Source organism: Haliotis rubra, unplaced genomic scaffold (genome assembly GCF_003918875.1).
Source record: "Haliotis rubra isolate DU_JTF1 unplaced genomic scaffold, ASM391887v1 Scf220, whole genome shotgun sequence".
Classification (NCBI taxonomy): Eukaryota; Metazoa; Mollusca; class Gastropoda; order Lepetellida; family Haliotidae; genus Haliotis; species Haliotis rubra.
This window is the reverse complement of record NW_025766226.1, coordinates 1,363,317-1,383,083: the sequence shown is the minus strand read 5'-3', so window position 1 is coordinate 1,383,083 and position 19,767 is coordinate 1,363,317. Positions and strand designations below refer to the sequence as shown.

The 19,767-nt window shown below is 42.9% G+C and overlaps 1 protein-coding gene across 1 annotated transcript in view; it reads right to left on the bottom strand.

Moving 5' to 3' along the window:
- LOC124277362 (HEAT repeat-containing protein 1-like) overlaps nucleotides 1–19,767 on the bottom strand; it is a gene marked incomplete at its 5' end in the record, with an annotated part of 56,259 nt that overhangs the window by 12,760 nt on the left and 23,732 nt on the right. The window contains 15 exon segments of the mRNA XM_046713027.1: nucleotides 790–960; nucleotides 2,468–2,637; nucleotides 3,217–3,349; nucleotides 3,865–4,125; nucleotides 4,705–4,833; nucleotides 5,319–5,440; nucleotides 6,508–6,611; nucleotides 7,013–7,159; nucleotides 8,704–8,798; nucleotides 9,398–9,532; nucleotides 9,971–10,204; nucleotides 10,907–11,101; nucleotides 12,556–12,737; nucleotides 13,301–13,490; nucleotides 18,218–18,366. Of these exon segments, the coding sequence (XP_046568983.1) occupies nucleotides 790–960; nucleotides 2,468–2,637; nucleotides 3,217–3,349; nucleotides 3,865–4,125; nucleotides 4,705–4,833; nucleotides 5,319–5,440; nucleotides 6,508–6,611; nucleotides 7,013–7,159; nucleotides 8,704–8,798; nucleotides 9,398–9,532; nucleotides 9,971–10,204; nucleotides 10,907–11,101; nucleotides 12,556–12,737; nucleotides 13,301–13,490; nucleotides 18,218–18,366 (2,417 nt within the window).

The window sequence follows — 19,767 nt, the reverse complement described above, 5'->3', positions numbered from 1 at the left end:
GCACTCAGCAATATTCCAGCTATATGGCGGCAGTCTGTAAATAATCGAGTCTGGGCCAGACAATCCAGTGATCAAGAGCATGAGCATCGATCTGGCAATTGGGAACCTATGACATGTGTCAACCAAGCCAGCGAGCCTGACCAGCCGATCCCGTTAGTTGCCTCTTACGACAAGCATGGGTTACTGAAGGTTCATTCTAACCCCGGACCTTCACAGGTCGAAACTGTATGTAACTGTTCCTGTTTGCCTGATTGAAACTGATACTGTGCATTGAAAAATATTCATCACTGAGTATGCTTGGGTCTTATATAACTCAAATGTGTCCCAGTCCACCCAGCTGTGAATGGGTACATCGTAAGGATGGGAAAGCCGCAATAACTTAGTGCGCCCCAGAGTTGTATGCTCCCCAGGGAGTAGAGATTGATAATACAATGTGCTGTTGAGACAGATATCCAACGATCGAGAGAAAAATACCAGCGCCTTGAGCATGTACTAGTTGCATGGATATGTGCGCTATATAAATATGCTATAATGATAACAATAATAATCTAAAAAGAAACAGCATCAGTCTGACAGTTCCGATCAAGAAAACGGTAAAACGTGGAATGGACATGTTTTTGTATTCTGATTTTGGCTAGGGTACATTTCTGTATATGAAAATGGATGAAACAAATTGGGCAAATGTTATCAAACACAATCCTCTCCTAATTCTCCTTGAGAAGTACATGTATAAGGCACAAGGCCTCTCAGCGTGGTGACAATATCTCATTGTTGCAATGGAAGTCTCACCTTATCGATCATGTCATAAGCCTTGTGCAAGTAGGCCTTCCAGAAACGAGATGTGGGTTTGTTCTGGTGCCTGTCCACAACAATGGAGATTTGGCTGATGTACTGAAGAAGGGTTTCGAGAAGAGACTCAAAATTCTTCTGCAGGGATTTCTTCCCCTCCTTGGCTGCAACCTTCAAATACAAAGACACCTCTAACTCAGCTACAACAACTAGGGCTGTGCAATATTACCGGTAAACCAGTAGATACCAGTACAATATCTTGTGATACGTATATAGCGATATGGTTGAGATTCTGAAATATATTGAGAGTTAGGCCAGACCAATTATATTTCTTGTTTTACAGATCCGCCTGTCGTATTTTTGCAAGAATAAGAAAAAAAAATTAATTAATTTTCCTCGCTCAAAAAATAAAATCCTAATGTTTTCATTGGCCAAAATGTAAACATACAAGAAATTTTGTTTTTAGATTGTGTTTTGCCCCATATACACTTCATAAATTGCCAAAAGTAACATACTTTGAGTACTTAGAATTTTACTTTGACCAGTGATTTTACTTTTATTTTTTTTCCCTCCTGCCTTTAGATGTTCTGAGGACAAAAATCCGTAAAACAAGAAATAAAATTGGTCTGTCCTTAGCTCCCTTTACCAAATGCTTTATGTTTTGTGTTTCATATGTGACATTTTAGAGGAATTAAGTGGCCTCTAATGGACCAATTTATTATTTGGACTTATTAGTAGAGCCTCTGGTTTTGAGTGACATTTCACTATTTACAATATTTTGTTGTTGTTGTTTGTTTCATAATGGGACATATGTTTTCAATTTATCAAAAAGGTCTAAGTCTTTTATATTTTGTAGGACTGTATAATGACATTCTAGTCAAGGATCTTAGATATTGGAGGTCACATGAGATTGTAAGCTCGAGTAGTTCACCTAAATCATGTTTTGGTTTCATTTTACAACAGTTCATGTTAACACATGTTTATATTGGAGTTGAATCTGAATGAATCACTGACATACAGTAACAATAATCACATGCTGCATTGAAGTGCATTCTGTTGAGGCAAACAGTGACCATGAAAATCATGTTATAGTATTACTTTTATCATTATGTTCGCAAAACTTTGTTGCAGTACTTCAAGTAAACATACTACATTAAGGCTCTTTATCATTTTATTTATCTGTAAACCATTGGCATACAGCCAGCCATACACAATGGGGACGGGGAGCCTGAAAGTATGGTGTAACAGCAACTGAGAAGATGATGTCCCACACAGAGAGCTATTATGAATTTATGATGCACGCACTTGGGCAGACACCTTCCAGTCAATATATCACAATATGTATTACAATATCTCTTATATTATTGCAATATATCGCAATATGAGAATCAGGGTAATATCCAGCCCTAACAACAACTAAACAATACCAATGTCATACACATCTTACTTATCGATTAATGTGAAGCCATAGAAATTTGCAATGGCAGAAACCAAATCATCCATTGATAAGCAAACACTTCACCTACAAGGCTACTGCCTCGCCCCTTATTTCATAGAAGAGTTAACTATAATTTGTTTAAAAGACAAATCAAATGTAGCTATTCCAAATAACTTTGTGTTTCCAAAAAGGATCATGCTATTATTCTTTAACAAAGTGACACCTCTGGCATCCTCCTACCTGTGACACGAACTGCTGATGAGAGAGAAGGGAGACAAACAGATGGACGCCAGCATACTTGAAGTGCCGCAGCTGTTTGGCAGTGTGGAACTGTACACTGAAGATCTCACTGTCCTCCTTCTTCAAGGCCCCCAGAGACTGAGGGACACTCTTGGCTTTGATTACTGTGTCTGAACATAAACATGAGTGAGTGAGTGAGTGAGTGAGTGAGTGAGTGAGTGAGTGAGTGAGTGAGTGAGTGAGTGAGTGAGTGAGTGAGTGAGTGAGTGAGTGAGTGAGTGAGTGAGTGAGTGAGTGAGTGAGTGTGAGTGAGTGAGTGAGTGAGTGAGTGAGTGAGGAGTGGTGTGAGTGAGTGAGTGAGTGAGTGAGTGAGTGAGTGAGTGAGTGAGTGAGTGAGTGAGTGAGTGAGTGAGTGAGTGAGTGAGTGAGTGAGTGAGTGAGTGAGTGAGTGAGTGAGTGAGTGAAACGAGGGAGGAAGCAAGTGCTGCTTTGAATTATACCCCATGTCAGTTTGATGTGAATAGATTACAGGTCCTAGGTATTTACCATCATAACTATGTTGCTGTCAAATCTAGAAACATTATAAGAACAACCTGTGGGATTTCAATCCATGATCATTGGTTCCTGGCATGCCTAAGGGATGTAACTCTGTTTAGCGAGTTACTCTCCTCAGACAACTGGGACACCTTGAGACCATAACAGTAACAAAGATGTTTCCTTTATTATTGTCAGATAACCAGGTAACATACCATCTTTGTCATCTGGAAGCTGGGAGATATACACAATAGCATCCCGGGCTGCCATGAGCTGGGTTGCAGGGGAGAAGGATGTCGACAAAATCTGGATAAATTCCAGTTCCGCGGGTCCTATGGGTCCAGACATCTGGTAAGACAAGAAATATGATAAGATGATGTATCATCTAAAAACCCCAGGCATGTTTGGGATATGCCCCAGGATATACGTCCTTGGATACGCCCTGGGATATGTCCTGGGATATGCCCCAGAATACATCCACGGATACATCCACGGATACACCCTGGGATACGCCCCAGGGTACACCCAGTTCTACAAAATGATCTTACAGCTATGATGGCCGTAAGCCTCTGTTAATGTATAGAAGTTACTATCACCTTAGCGCTAAGATCCCTTTATAGAAAAGGTCTCAGATATAGTCTAGGGATACTTCCAGAGATACCCAGGATTCAACACTAAGTGCAGTCGCAGGCAAATTAGGATTTAACTCATTACAATCATTAAAATCAAATGATTTGGGAATCTTAATGGACCAATGGCTGATTATAGCTGATAGCAGGTCCAGATAAAGCCCTCTCTGTATAATGGCATAGTGCCTCAACACTCAGCTCTCTTACTGCAGTTATCAAAAGCATCACACAAACCTTCTCCTCCAGAACAAGATGGGAGTCGTCTGGTCTGACAATACGTTCCCTCGTCACCACGTGCTCAATGAACAGCAGCAGACATCGCCACAGGTACTGCTTCTGTCCCACAATCCTCACCAGCTTTGTGTACAGCATCAACTTCCTGTGTTGTGGGATGTAAGGGTAGGCATCGACGAAGACTCGCATCACCATGGTGATGACCTCCTCGGGTTTGCTAGTCAGACTAGTTTTCTTTGGTGAGGATTTCTCTTCACATGTCTGTATGAAAATAGTTTAACCTACCGTTAGTCAGCTTAAAAGCAAGAGCGTGATTTAGTGAGTGGGTATGGTTTCACACCACTTTAAACAGAAACAGGCTTCACACATTGTACCCATGGGGGGAATCAAACCCAGGTCTCTGGCATTAAGAGCAAACACTTTAACCATTCTGCGTTTCCGCAGAATGATTATAGCAAAACAGAAATACGTGAGTTAGCTGTAATGCTATAGGAATGTGGCTTGTAAATAATTGAGCGAGTGAGTTTAGTTTTACGCCGCTCTCAGCAATATTCCAGCTATATGGCGGCGGTCTGTAAATAATCGAGTCTGGACCAGACAATCCAGTGATCAACAGCATGAGCATCGATCAGAGCAATTGGGATGCGATGACATGTGTCAACCAAGTCAGCGAGCCTGAACACCCGATCGTTAGTCGCCTCTTACGACAAGCATGAGTTACTGAAGATCAATATTGTAACCCGGACCTTCACGGGTATTGTAAATAATTGAGTCTGGTTCAGACAATCAACTGATTGATATTGACAGGTATCAAAAACCAGCATGAAAGCAGTGACTCACACTGATAAGTGCAGGGATGACATTCTCCAGGATCTTGCTGATGACGTGGAAGCTGTAGCTGTCGTCTTGGCGCAGGATGTTGGCGCCCATGAAGGTGAACACTGTCATGATGTTGTGCAGTAGATGCTCCTACAGACAGACAGACAGACAGATGGAAAATATCATACATGTGTGACTGCAAAAGGTGCCCCAACAAACAAACATGGCATTTATATGCTTCTACAACATACTTGTAGCCACTGAATATCTCAAGATTTTCATGATCATCTTCTATCATCTAATACATGTAAATAAATGCAAGAACATCCTCAGCTGCCTCTCATCATGTAACAAATAAACAAATCAAATACTTCTCATTTCACTTATTGCTGCCATCTAATCAGTTCAGTATCTGAATGTGAACTCCACTAAAATTGTACCCCTAATACTGTACACAGTAATTTCTCACTGAAGAAAACCTGGACATTCAGTTCACCAAATGGTGACACGACAGGTCGTTGGACCTACAACACTCAAGAGAGAAATCTGATCCACACCCTTTGAAAGATATTGTTCTGACCATAATACAAGCGTGTTACATTAAAGAGGTTTAATGTAGAGAGTGTGCGACATACTGGGCAAATCTTGGCCGACACAGTCAGCACTAGCAGGGCTTGGTGGTGAGTCTGTGGGTTGTCCGATGTCCGGATACACTGGACGATCAGCTCCATACTGAAGTGTTCCTCGGGGATGGATCCTGCATCAGAACAATGGTCAATACAGCAGGTGCATCGTCATCAACAGCACTTTCTCCACTCTTATACAGATCATACAACTGTGCTTGCAAAACAAATTTATCTTTCCAGTGTGAGATGTATGACTAATGAACATTTATATTTTGAAAATACTAAGAATTCGGTAGTATTTCAAAATAGATTTGAGTATGGTCAATAATCTTTGAAGCTGTTATTCAAAGAGTCATAAGGTTCTTTAATATATGAATGTTTAGACTGCAGGTTTGTGGGAGAATAAACTGTTGGTTTGTGAGGGTATAGACAGTAATATGTGTAAGCAGGAGTGAATGTATAGACTTCAGGTGTGTGAGAGTGTAGACTGCAGGTGTGTGAGAGTGTAGACAGGTGTGTCCGAGTGTAGACTGCAGGTGTGTGAGAGTATAGACTACAGGTGTGTGAGAGTAGACTGTAGGTGTGTGTGAGTGTAGACAGCAGGTGTGTGGTTTGTGAGTGTAGACTGCAGGTGTGTGTGAGAGTGTGTGTGTGTGTGTAGACTGCAGGTGTGTGAGAGCGTAGACAGCAGGTGTGTCAGAGTGTAGTCTGCAGGTGTGTGAGTGTGTAGAAAGGTGTGTGAGTGTAGACTGCAGGTGTGTGAGAGTGTAGGCTGCAGGTGTGTGAGTGTAGACTGCAGGTGTGTGAGAGTGTAGACTACAGGTGTGTGAGAGAGTGTAGACTGCAGGTGTGTGAGAGTGTAGACTACAGGTGTGAGAGTGTAGACTACAGGTGTGTGAGAGTGTAGACTACAGGTGTGTTAGTGTAGACTACAGGTGTGTGAGAGTGTAGACTGCAGGTGTGTGAGAGTGTAGACTACAGGTGTTTGAGAGTATAGACTGCAGGTGTGTGAGAGTGTAGACTGCAGGTGTGTTAGTATAGACTACAGGTGTGTGAGAGTGTAGACTACAGGTGTGTGAGAGTGTAGACAGCAGGTGTGTGAGAGTGTAGACTGCAGGTGTGTGAGAGTGTAGACTGCAGGTGTGTTAGTATAGACTACAGGTGTGTGAGAGTGTAGGCTGCAGGTGTTTCGGGTTACCTCCATCTTGGTCAGTGTTAAATCTGTTACAGAGGTTGTAGATGGTGGTCAGCAGTAACTGCTTGATGTACTCCGCACTGTTGTGGTCCTCCAGGTCAAGTGCTCTGGCAAGGAAGGAAGAAGCTATTTACGTCTGCATATACTGTAAAGCATTTGTACTGGGGCATTATTCTGTTCCCAACCATAACCGATCCCCCATACCACTCCCTTGTTGTCCTATTTAAGGTTCCGGGGACCAGATCTGCTCTGGACGCCCCTTGTTGTCCTATTTAAGGGACTATGAACCAGTGGTGTTTGTGAAGCCCTCTTGTGACCTACTTAAGAGCCAGGGGTGAAATTCTGATGTAAAGGATACCTGTAATGTGCCCTAGGTACCAGACACTTCACTGCCCCTGAAACTCATTTGGAGACATACATGCAGATCCCAGATTTTAGTAGAAACTTATGGCGTCTACCCCATGATCCTGCCATGTCATTTATAATTACTGACTGGTCCCTTACTTACTTGGCCAGGACTTGGAAGCAGACGGGGATGAGTTGGGCTCTGTTGTCCAGCTTCTTCTTGTCCTGCACAGCCTCCAGGATGATGACAACACGCTGCCACTCAGGACGGTCAAACACTGCGTCCGTGCTGCTCTCCTCCTCTGGAAGCCTAAAGTCACCAGTCATGTAAATGAGCGAATGAGTGGGTCAGAGTTCAAAGGAGAGTGTGAGTGCATAAAGAAGGGTGAGCAGGGAGGGACTGGGTGAGGTGAGGTGAAATGGGGTTTAATGTCGTACTTAATAATATTTTGGTCATATAATGACGTGTATGTGCTTGTATGTGTGGCTGCTTGTACTAGCCCAGACTTAAGCTGGTTTTATAGTGCTAGCTCACTGAGATACCATGCCGTAGTTAAGCACTCAGACACATTATACTGACTCCGTGCCGACCAGTCCTTGTTGTACCCATTATTGCCGAGTGTCAGGCAGGGACCAACAAGTACCATATTTTAACGTCTTTTGGTATGATGCAGCCAGGGATCGAACCTGCAACCTTCTGATCTCCGGGAGGGACTGGGAAAGGAAGGACAGATGTATGTGTGAAGGAAGTAAGTAAGGAAGGAAGGAAGACAAGTGTTTGCCACTGATATGGCAATGTCCCCCGCCGCTAAAGAATGGAATATCTATATTTACTACTTTTTATTTTGGGTCACATACAAGATGCCTGAAATGACTGGTGTCTGCATAATCACCCCAATGTAGGCTGTCAACATACTTGAAAACATTGGGTGCAATGTTTTATGAGATATCGTGTTTAAATAAGTTTGAAAAGCAGTCAAAGTGTTGTGGTGACCTTGAAGATAAGGTCAAGGTCATCAAAATAAACTGGTGTCTGCGTAATACCCCGATGTAAACTGTCACCAAATTCCAAGACATTTGGTACAACAGTCCATGAGATGTCGCATAACAAGAGTTTGAAAAGTGTTCAAAGTGTCGTGGTGACCGTGAAGATAAGGGCAAGGTCACCCAAATAAACTGGTGTCTGCGTAATACCCCAATGTAAACTGTCACCAAATTGGAAGACATTGGGTACAACAGTCCATGAGATATTGCACTTAACAAGAGTTAAAAGCTTGCAAAGTGTCATGGTGACTATGAAGACAAGGTCAAGGTCAAGGTCACCAAAATAAACTGGTGTCTGCGTAATCCCCAGATGTAGGCTGTCACCAAATTTCAAGACATTGGGTACGACAGTCCATGAGATGTCACGTGAAGAAGAGTTTGAAAAGTGTTCAAAGTGTCGTGGTGACCGTGAAGATAAGGTCAAGGTCTCCCAAATAAACTGGTGTCTGCGTAATACCCCAATGTAAACTGTCACCAAATTGGAAGACATTGGGTACAACAGTCCAAGAGATATTGCTTTAACAAGAGTTAAAAGTGTGCAAAGTGTCATGGTGACCTTGAAGACAAGGTCACCAAAATAAACTGGTGTCTGTGTTATCCCCCAAAGTAGGCTGCCACCAAATTCCAAGACATTGGGTACAACAGTCCATGAGATGTCGCATAACCAGAGTTTGAAAAGTGTTCAAAGTGTCATGGTGACCTTGAAAATAAGGTCAAGGTCACCCAAATCTACTCGTGTCTGCATAATCCCTTAAGGTAGGCTGTCATCAAATTTGAAGACATTGGGTACAACAGTTCATGAGACATTACCTTTTCTGTCGTTTAGCTTCTCGGACTTTGCGAACAGTTGAAATCTGGAGAACTGGTCTCAGTTCAGATATGATGTGTTCTGCTTGAAGATGCAGCTGTGAACAGGAAAAGATCTAGCCAACTTTGACAACACTAAATGAGCAGGAAGCATGATGATGATGATGATGATGATGATGATTTTAAGGGGGGGAGTCACCCATTTTGTTCTGGGGAGCTAGGGGGGTCAGCAATTGTACTTTAAAATATGGGAAGGGGAGTGGGGTCATTGATTTTGTACATAAATAATTTTTTTATTTGGGGGGGGGGGTGTTCCATTCACACTGTACATGCTTCTCCATAAAAATCATCATCACCCCCCTAGCCATAACTTATGAACAGTCCCTTAGTTCAACAATAGTTTAAACACTACTTGTGTAAGGCAGGTTTTTAATGCTTATTACTTTACTGAAACCCAGGAGCATAATTATGTATAGTGCTTCAAGGGTAACAGCAGAAATCAGCATGAAACGTTGATTCAAACCTTTGATCACACGTTTCTGCCTTGCCTTAGGGACATAACTCTGTAAGGGAACTGAAGGCTTTGGAGGACTGGGCCAACTGTATCCAAACTATTAGAACTGACAAAAAGATGAAATATTTCAGGTATATTCTCACTGTAAGAAAGAAAACACATCTTTAATCTGACTAAACATACAGTTTTCTTGACAGTCTTGCGCACGCTGTTGGACACGTTGATGTTGGCAGTGTTGAGCCAGGCGGTGAAGAGGCTGCTGAGGATGGCCTGTTGTACTGATTTTGTGGGCAGGCCATCGTACACTTCACGACTAATCTGGATAAGGGAGGGATTACATTATATATTCTCTGTCATTCACATCATAAGCTCACATCTCTCAACTAAATAAGACATTGATTATACAGTGGTGTAAAATGGGGTTTAACACACATTCATGAATATTTCACTTATATAGGGATGTGTGTGCATCTGTCTGTCTGTTTTAAAGTCTGCCCACTCAGAAAAAATGCCCATGAATACCTCTCTCAGACACAATGTACTGACACAATACCAACAAGTCCTTCTTTTATCCCTTCAATGCTCAATGCAAAGAACCATTTTTCAAAACATCATTAGTTCCTGAAACCCAATATCACTTTGCCTGCTACCAATGACTAGAATGTCAGAACCACTATAATATATATCAAAACCTGTCATATGTGGAGGAAAACTCAAGCCAAATGTATTCAATCCAATTAAAATGGCATAACAAACCTGATCAATGGCAATCTCTGCAACAGATCGACGGGACTGAACTGGGAAGAGTTTGGACTCTATGGCCTTGATGAGGATGTTGAGAGGCAGACTGTCATCCTGGACACAGGCAATGGTTTCCGTGGTGTACCTCTCCAGCAGTAGCTCAACACAATCCAACTCCAAGCTACCAAACTTGTCCCCAGGAACTTGGAGCAGACGGTCAAGTAAGGGAAGTAACTGGGTCATGTTTTCCTGAAACAGAACGACAAAGTGACGAACTGACATGAAAACCTATACTTGGATTTCTCATCAGCCACATAAACACAAATGTTTGTGGCAATAGTGCAGTATTTGCTCTCTCAAATTTCAAATTTCCCACAATATCAATACTAATTAGCCTTGATAGCATACAGTGTGATTTTGGCAAACTGGTAGATATAAATTGTATATTGTAGTTAATAGATATTAGACAATATAAGACATAACATCAATCTACCTAGAAAGCCAATTTGATATTCATTTGATTATGGCAGATAACATTTTCTACACCCCAACACATTTTTCAGTTGACATTAGTTAAGTAGGTAATGGGCAAACATTTAAAAATGTCTAGAATGCAGACTGCCAGTATACGTAAATGACTTTAAATGAACAATCCTCTAAGTCTAATGGGCCTTGCACCAGGATAGGACGCTGTATCGACACATTTTTAGACGATTTGTTCTTCAAACCAGTGGTTGACAGTGAGAGCAGCATCCAAAGCCTTATTGGTAACAGGTTAAACACTGAGACTACTCCAACCTTTTTACAGCTGGCTCTTACAACATGGAAACCTATTTTGCCCAAATATCCCCACACGAAGATGCTTCTAGTATGTGTCAAGGTCTTTCTGAAGCGTTAATAATTCGAAAAACCCTTGCATACATTCTTTACTCACAAAACACAAGCACTCACCACACTGTTGATGGAATGGAAGATTCCAAGAAGTGGTTTGACAATCCAAAGGGGCGTTGTTGTGGTAACCAGAACCTCCAGTAGGGTTTCAAGAGCCCCTGATACGTAAGAATGAGAGCGTGACCTCCTGCGTCTCTGCTTGGGAGAGGACTTCTTTTCTTGTGCCTCTGTGTTTTCGATCATGTTAACAAACACCTGAAACAGAATCAAAGTGATGATATCTCCAAAGAGATTTTGGCAGTCAATCTAGTGCCTTTGCAGGAATCCACCGATCTACCACCATTGTTCAAGCAATTCCTATCTAGGTTTTCAAACTAAACACAAGCAGTAGAGATTCATAGGCAATTGGGAGAATCTTTCTCTGAGGTGACACATGATATCAAACTCCTTAAGTCCCTCCATGTACAGCATTATAAATAAACGAGTGAGTGAGTAAGTATGGCTTTACGCTGCTTTTAGCAATATCCCTGCCAAATCACGGCGGGGAACCCCAGAAATGGGCTTCACACATTGTACCCGGGTCTTTGGCATGACAAGCGAACACTTTAACCACTTGGCTACCCCACTAAAGATCAAAGAGCAATGTATCACTTGCTTGATAACGGTGTTACTACCTACACCGAAACGTCACCCTCAATGCAATAAAGAAGTTGACTATCCATAGAACTTGGTTTTCCTTCAGCAATGTATCAGTTGCCCTATCATCAGGAACCACATTTAACATGTCTTCCCCAGCTCAGCAGTCATAACACTTGTGTCCTTTGCAGAAAGGACATTGGATCATGACAGTTTTTTACTCTAGGTCTTCCAATTGCTCAATGACTTCCTCCAGCACAATATTTTCATCATACATGGCTTTACTGACTGACTGAGTTTGGTTTTACGCTGCTTTTAGCAATATTCCAGCAACATCACGGCTGGGGACACCAGAAATGGGCTTCACACATTTTGCCCATGTGGGGATTCGAACCCGGGTCTTCGGCGTGACGAGCCGACGCTTTAACCATTAGGCTACCCCACCGCCCCTATACATGGCTTTAGGTCTGCCAGTCTTTGGGTACAGCTCAATGACTTCCTTCAGCACAATATTTTCATTATACATGGCTTTAGGTCTGCCAGTCTTTGGGTACAGCTCAATGACTTCCTTCAGCACAATATTTTCATTATACATGGCTTTAGGTCTGCCAGTCTTTGGGTACAGCTCAATGACTTCCTTCAGCACAATATTTTCATTATACATGGCTTTAGGTCTGCCAGTCTTTGGGTACAGCTCAATGACTTCCTCCAGCACAATATTTTCATTATACATGGCTTTAGGTCTGCCAGTCTTTGGGTACAGCTCAATGACTTCCTCCAGCACAATATTTTCATTATACATGGCTTTAGGTCTGCCAGTCTTTGGGTACAGCTCAATGACTTCCTCCAGCACAATATTTTCATTATACATGGCTTTAGATCTGCCAGTCTTTGGGTACAGCTCAATGACTTCCTCCAGCACAATATTTTCATTATACATGGCTTTAGGTCTGCCAGTCTTTGGGTACAGCTCAATGACTTCCTTCAAGGTATTGAAATGTTCAGCAGACCTCTGAGTTTTAAACTGTTCCTTGTGTAAGAGAAAACAGTTTTACACAAGGACTGAAACTGACCTGTGCCATGTGGGTCGGATCACTGGACAGCTCCTCCTGACTCAGTATGATGGTCTCCACCAGCGGCTTGTACAGGGCGGTGTTTGTGCCGCACTGCTTGTAGAGTGTGCCGAGACAGTGTAGACCCAGCTCCCTCAGACGATCATGGGGGCTTGAGAACACCACCAGCAGGCTGCACAGCACTGGGAACACAGAAAGGTGAGTAATTAGTAAATACTTAGATATACAGATGATAATTCTTGATTGCTATCTTCAGATAACTTCTTTGAGAGGCATATAGAATATCTTCAGCTCAAATTGGCAACATAGTAGTTATTTGTCTTCATCTCAAGTGTCATGTATGTTTCCAGCTATATTTCCGATCAGTAAATAATCGAGTCTGGAGCAGACAATCCAGTGACCAACATCATGAGCATCGATCTGCACAATTGGGGACCATTCTAACCAAGAATCCACACAGGGTCGAACCACCTTACCTGGGCCTGGTCTGTTGATGACATGTGTCAACCAGGTCAGTGACCATCTGATCTCATTAGTTGCCTCTTACAACAAGCATGGCATGCTTCAGATCGAGTCTAACCCAGTGAGTTTAGTTTTACATTGCACTCAGCAATATTCCAGCTATATGGTTGCGGTCTGTAATCAAGTCTGGACCAGACAATCCAGTGATTAACAGTATGAGCATTGATCTGCACAATTGGGGACCATTCTAACCAAGAATCCACACAGGGTCGAACCACCTTACCTGGGCCTGGTCTGTTGAGGATGTGCACAGCCGTCTTCTCCTCTAGGGCCTGCATCTGCATGAAGCCGAGACACAGAGCCCGGGCCTGGAGGGGCTCCGACAGGTCAAGGTCAGCGCTGTGTGGGTTGGCATGTTGGGTCCACAGCAGACAGAACAGCTTCAACAGCTGCAGCTTGTCAGGAAAAACAGTCTGCAGAGGAAGAGGGTTAGTATTGACTCTTCTTCTCAAAAGGATGGACAGAAAACAGCAAAGCTAGACTTAATAGAAACAATTTCTTAACTGTGCTTTACTCCATTCAAATAGTGGCACAGACAATGCAGTACAGGACAAGCAACAATCCACACTGTTAGGCCACAATTATAACCCTCCAGGTGCAACATCATGCAACAATCCACACTGTTAGGCCACAATTATAACCCTCCAGGTGCAACATCATGCAACAATCCACACTGTTAGGCCACAATTATAACCCTCCAGGTGCAACATCATGCAACAATCCACATTGTTAGGCCACAAGCATAACCCTCCAGGTGCAACATCATGCAACAATCCACACTGTTAGGCCACAATTATAACCCTCCAGGTGCAACATCATGCAACAATCCACACTGTTAGGCCACAATTATAACCCTCCAGGTGCAACATCATGCAACAATCCACACTGTTAGGCCACAATTATAACCTTATAACAGGTGCAACATCATGCAACAATCCACACTGTTAGGCCACAATTATAACCCTCCAGGTGCAACATCATGCAACAATCCACACTGTTAGGCCACAATTATAACCCTCCAGGTGCAACATCATGCAACAATCCACACTGTTAGGCCACAATTATAACCCTCCAGGTGCAACATCATGCAACAATCCACACTGTTAGGCCACAATTATAACCCTCCAGGTGCAACATCATGCAACAATCCACACTGTTAGGCCACAATTATAACCCTCCAGGTGCAACATCATGCAACAATCTCCGATTGCAACATCATGTACAACAATCCACTCTGTTAGCCACAATTATAACCCTCCAGGTGCAACATCATGCAACAATCCACACTGTTAGGCCACAATTATAACCCTCCAGGTGCAACATCATGCAACAATCCACACTGTTAGGCCACAATTATAACCTCCAGGTGCAACATCATGCAGGTGCAACATCATGCAACAATCCACACTGTTAGCCACAATTATAACCCTCCAGGCCAACATAGGCAACAATCCACACTGTTAGGCTACAATTATAACCCTCCAGGTGCAACATCATGCAACAATCCACACTGTTAGGCCACAATTATAACCTCCAGGTGCAACATCATGCAACAATCCACACTGTTAGGGCCACAATTATAACCCTCCAGGTGCAACATCATGCAACAATCCACACTGTTAGGCCACAATTATAACCCTCCAGGTGCAACATCATGCAACAATCCACACTGTTAGGCCACAATTATAACCCTCCAGGTGCAACATCATGCAACAATCCACACTGTTAGGCCACAATTATAACCCTCCAGGTGCAACATCATGCAACAATCCACACTGTTAGGCCACAATTATAACCCTCCAGGTGCAACATCATGCAACAATCCACCCTCCAGGTGCAACATCATGCAACAATCCACACTGTTGGGCCACAATTATAACCCTCCAGGTGCAACATCATGCAACAATCCACACTGTTAGGCCACAATTATAACCCTCAGGTGCAACATCGTACAACAATCCACACTGTTAGGCCACAATTATAACCCTCAGGTGCAACATCATGCAACAATCCACACTGTTAGGCCACAATTATAACCCTCCAGGTGCAACATCATGCAACAATCCACACTGTTAGGCCACAATTATAACCCTCCAGGTGCAACATCATGCAACAATCCACACTGTTAGGCCACAATTATAACCCTCCAGGTGCAACATCATGCAACAATCCACACTGTTAGGCCACAATTATAACCCTCCAGGTGCAACATCATGCAACAATCCACACTGTTAGGCCACAATTATAACCCTCCAGGTGCAACATCATGCAACAATCCACACTGTTAGGCCACAATTATAACCCTCCAGGTGCAACATCATGCAACAATCCACACTGTTAGGCCACAATTATAACCCTCCAGGTGCAACATCATGCAACAATCCACACTGTTAGGCCACAATTATAACCTCCAGGTAACATCATGCAACAATCCACACTGTTAGGCCACAATTATAACCCTCCAGGTGCAACATCATGCAACAATCCACACTGTTAGGCCACAATTATAACCCTCCAGGTGCAACATCATGCAACAATCCACACTGTTAGGCCACAATTATAACCCTCCAGGTGCAACATCATGCAACAATCCACACTGTTAGGCCACAACAATCCAACATCTGTTGTTAGGCCACAAGCATAACCCTCCAGGTGCAACATCATGCAACAATCCACACTGTTAGGCCACAATTATAACCCTCCAGGTGCAACATCATGCAACAATCCACACTGTTAGGCCACAATTATAACCCTCCAGGTGCAACATCATGCAACAATCCACACTGTTAGGCCACAATTATAACCCTCCAGGTGCAACATCATGCAACAATCCACACTGTTAGGCCACAATTATAACCCTCCAGGTGCAACATCATGCAACAATCCACACTGTTAGGCCACAATTATAACCCTCCAGGTGCAACATCATGCAACAATCCACACTGTTAGGCCACAAGCATAACCCTCCAGGTGCAACATCATGCAACAATCCACACTGTTAGGCCACAATTATAACCCTCCAGGTGCAACATCATGCAACAATCCTCACTGTTGGGCCACAAGCATAACCACTCCAGGTGCAACATCATGCAACAATCCACACTGTTAGGCCACAATTATAACCCTCCAGGTGCAACATCATACAACAATCCACACTGTTGCACAACATAACCCTCCATGCATCATACAAATCCACACTGTTAGGCCACAATTATAACCCTCCAGGTGCAACATCATGCAACAATCCACACTGTTAGGCCACAATTATAACCCTCCAGGTGCAACATCATGCAACAATCCACACTGTTAGGCCACAATTATAACCCTCCAGGTGCAACATCATGCAACAATCCACACTGTTAGGCCACAATTATAACCCTCCAGGTGCAACATCATGCAACAATCCACACTGTTAGGCCACAATTATAACCCTCCAGGTGCAACATCATGCAACAATCCACACTGTTAGGCCACAATTATAACCCTCCAGGTGCAACATCATGCAACAATCCACACTGTTAGGCCACAATTATAACCCTCCAGGTGCAACATCATGCAACAATCCACACTGTTAGGCCACAATTATAACCCTCCAGGTGCAACATCATGCAACAATCCACACTGTTAGGCCACAATTATAACCCTCCAGGTGCAACATCATGCAACAATCCACTGTTAGGCCACAATTATAACCTTCAGGTGCAACATCATGATAACCCTCCGGAAACAACATCATGCAGCAATCCACACTGTTGGGCCACAAGCATAACCCTCCAGGCGCAACATCATGCAACAATCCACGCTTTTAAGCCTGGAATTATAACCCTCCAGGTGCAACATCGTACAACAATCCACACTGTTAGGCCACAATTATAACCCTCCAGGTGCAACATCATGCAACAATCCACACTGTTAGGCCACAATTATAACCCTCCAGGTGCAACATCATGCAACAATCCACACTGTTAGGCCACAATTATAACCCTCCAGGTGCAACATCATGCAACAATCCACACTGTAAGGCCACAATTATAACCCTCCAGGTGCAACATCATGCAACAATCCACACTGTTAGGCCACAATTATAACCCTCCAGGTGCAACATCATGCAACAATCCACATTGTTAGGCCACAAGCATAACCCTCCAGGTGCAACATCATGCAACAATCCACACTGTAAGGCCACAATTATAACCCTCCAGGTGCAACATCATGCAACAATCCACACTGTTAGGCCACAATTATAACCCTCCAGGTGCAACATCATGCAACAATCCACATTGTTAGGCCACAAGCATAACCCTCCAGGTGCAACATCATGCAACAATCCACATTGTTAGGCCACAAGCATAACCCTCCAGGTCAAGCACTCGATCCATCCTACTTTCATCATGTAACATATGTTTATATTTGGGATTACACTTTCTCAGTAAAGTACAGATTCTTGTACTTTTGTTGGGTTGAGTTCTATCCAGGCTTTAAACCCACACCCTCAGAGTCAGGCACCTAATCGCCAGCACACAAAGTCATTCACCTAACCCGCTCATCCACCGCGGCTTCCACAAAAATGGAAGTCGGACAACTGGTAGTGTAGATTGCGGACTTTGTGTACCAACCTAATAAGTGTAAATTGGCACCGCCCCATGGCCACTATTTGAATGGAGTAAAGCATTGAGTCTGTTTCTTAAAGCACGCATGGGGTACTGCGACCTCATCAATGTAATAATGTTCAGGGCTCATATTCCTTATATTACACTACATCTGTTCCTTACAATCATCTGATTAAGACCAAAATAATTCATTCTCGTTCATAAAATTCCATGGTACACAATATTTTTGAAAAAAGTCCTATATACTGTTTTCTCACCTTATAAAGGGGTTTATAGTGGCCCTGATATGTCTTTACCAGGCTGTGAGTGAGTTTTACACTGCTTTTAGCAATATTCCAGCAATATCACGGCGGGGGACACCAGAAATGGGCTTCACACATAGTGCCCATGTGGGGAATCAAACCCGGGTCTTCAGCGTGACAAACAAACACTTTAACCACTAGGCTACCCCATCGCCCCTGGTCAGCTATAAGTGAGATTATTTAATATAGTTCACAAATATACATGAGTTAACACTCTGACCTACTTACTTTCAAGAAAGCAGCGACCAAAGTCTTTCCATGTGTTGCAGTGGCTCGTTCGTCAACCAGATCAAGCAACAGGTTAAACAACTGGACCACTGTCTTTAACCAATCATCTGAGTTCCTCCCATCACCATGGAAACACCAGAATTCTGTTTCTGCAAAAAAGAATCAAGTAAGCACTGAAACATTTGGAGGTCTGGGTTCCGATCCACAAAGAGTTCGTAGCGATATGACATACGTAAGCTTAAGGTAAACTGGCGAGTTACGACAGGTCATAACGTTATGAGTGCTTTGTGGATTGAGACCCTGGACCTCCAGACTGGTTGAATGTTGTTGTCACACATATGGTAATTTTTAGCAAGGCAGCCAAACATAGATAATGATCCTAGTAACATCATATTCATCATTCATCCTTGTAAGATCAGCTTAGGTGAATATGGTAATACTAGCATCTGTTGAAAATGATGGCACAATGTAAGTTGGGGCTTATAGGTATTGCACATTGGCTAACTGAAGTAAGTGAATATGGTGAATGATTTGAGAGTAAAGATGTTTAGAATTCCAGTTATGGATTAGTGAGTGAGTGAGATTAGATTTACGCTAATGTTAGGGAATCGAACCGGGTCTCCAGCGTGATGAGCAAACAGTTTAACCACTGGGCTACCCCACCGCCCAATAGTGTGTCATTTATGGTTTGGTGAACCCCATGAGGAATGACAAACTAAGAAACAGGCCTACCTTTAGAATACAGCATCACAAACTTTAAAAATACATCATAATACCCTTTTACGTAATGTGATGATTTTGTTCGAAAGGACGTTCTCGATACAATCCCCTATGACGCCTGCATGGCAACACGGTTGTCTGGCTCAGCGAGTGCGTATAAGCTCCGCTCACTGGTGTTTCATCTCTACGAGCTATGTCATTGCATAAGCCCAACGATGTTGAGAGTTTCCAGTAGTTGTATACCGGCGGATGCGCAATATTTTGCAAGCACCAGTTTGAAATATTTTTCTTTTTTCACTATTCCGCTCATATTTATTTGTATTACGGGCTGCTGAGGTGTTATGTTTCGTGTATTTTGTATTTTGTAATTTTTTTAATTTACATATATATTTTTGTCATTCAGTAATTTGCACCATTACATAGAAATGTAATTTTTGGAGTAAAATTGATATTTTATACTTATCCTGACTCATGCTCTTTTTGCTTGTCTTCTTCTTCTTGCGAACATAGTGGAACACTTGTATCTCCCTAATTGAAGCTCCCTTCAATTTAAAATCACTAATTAGTATTCACCACGAGTTACCTCCTTTCCACAAGCTCGGGAACGAGGGCGCCACCTCTACCCATGTGCCTCACTCTCTCCTCATATACTGAGCCCAACATTTGAATTTACAGGGAAATCCAAAGTGTTATTTGGGGAGGATGGGAGGGCTGACCTCATGAGTCAGGATAAGTATAAAATATCAATTTTACTCCAAAAATTACATATTTTTCCTTATCCTGACTCATGCTCTTTTTGCTTGTAGCATCCTACGGAACGGAGGTGGGAA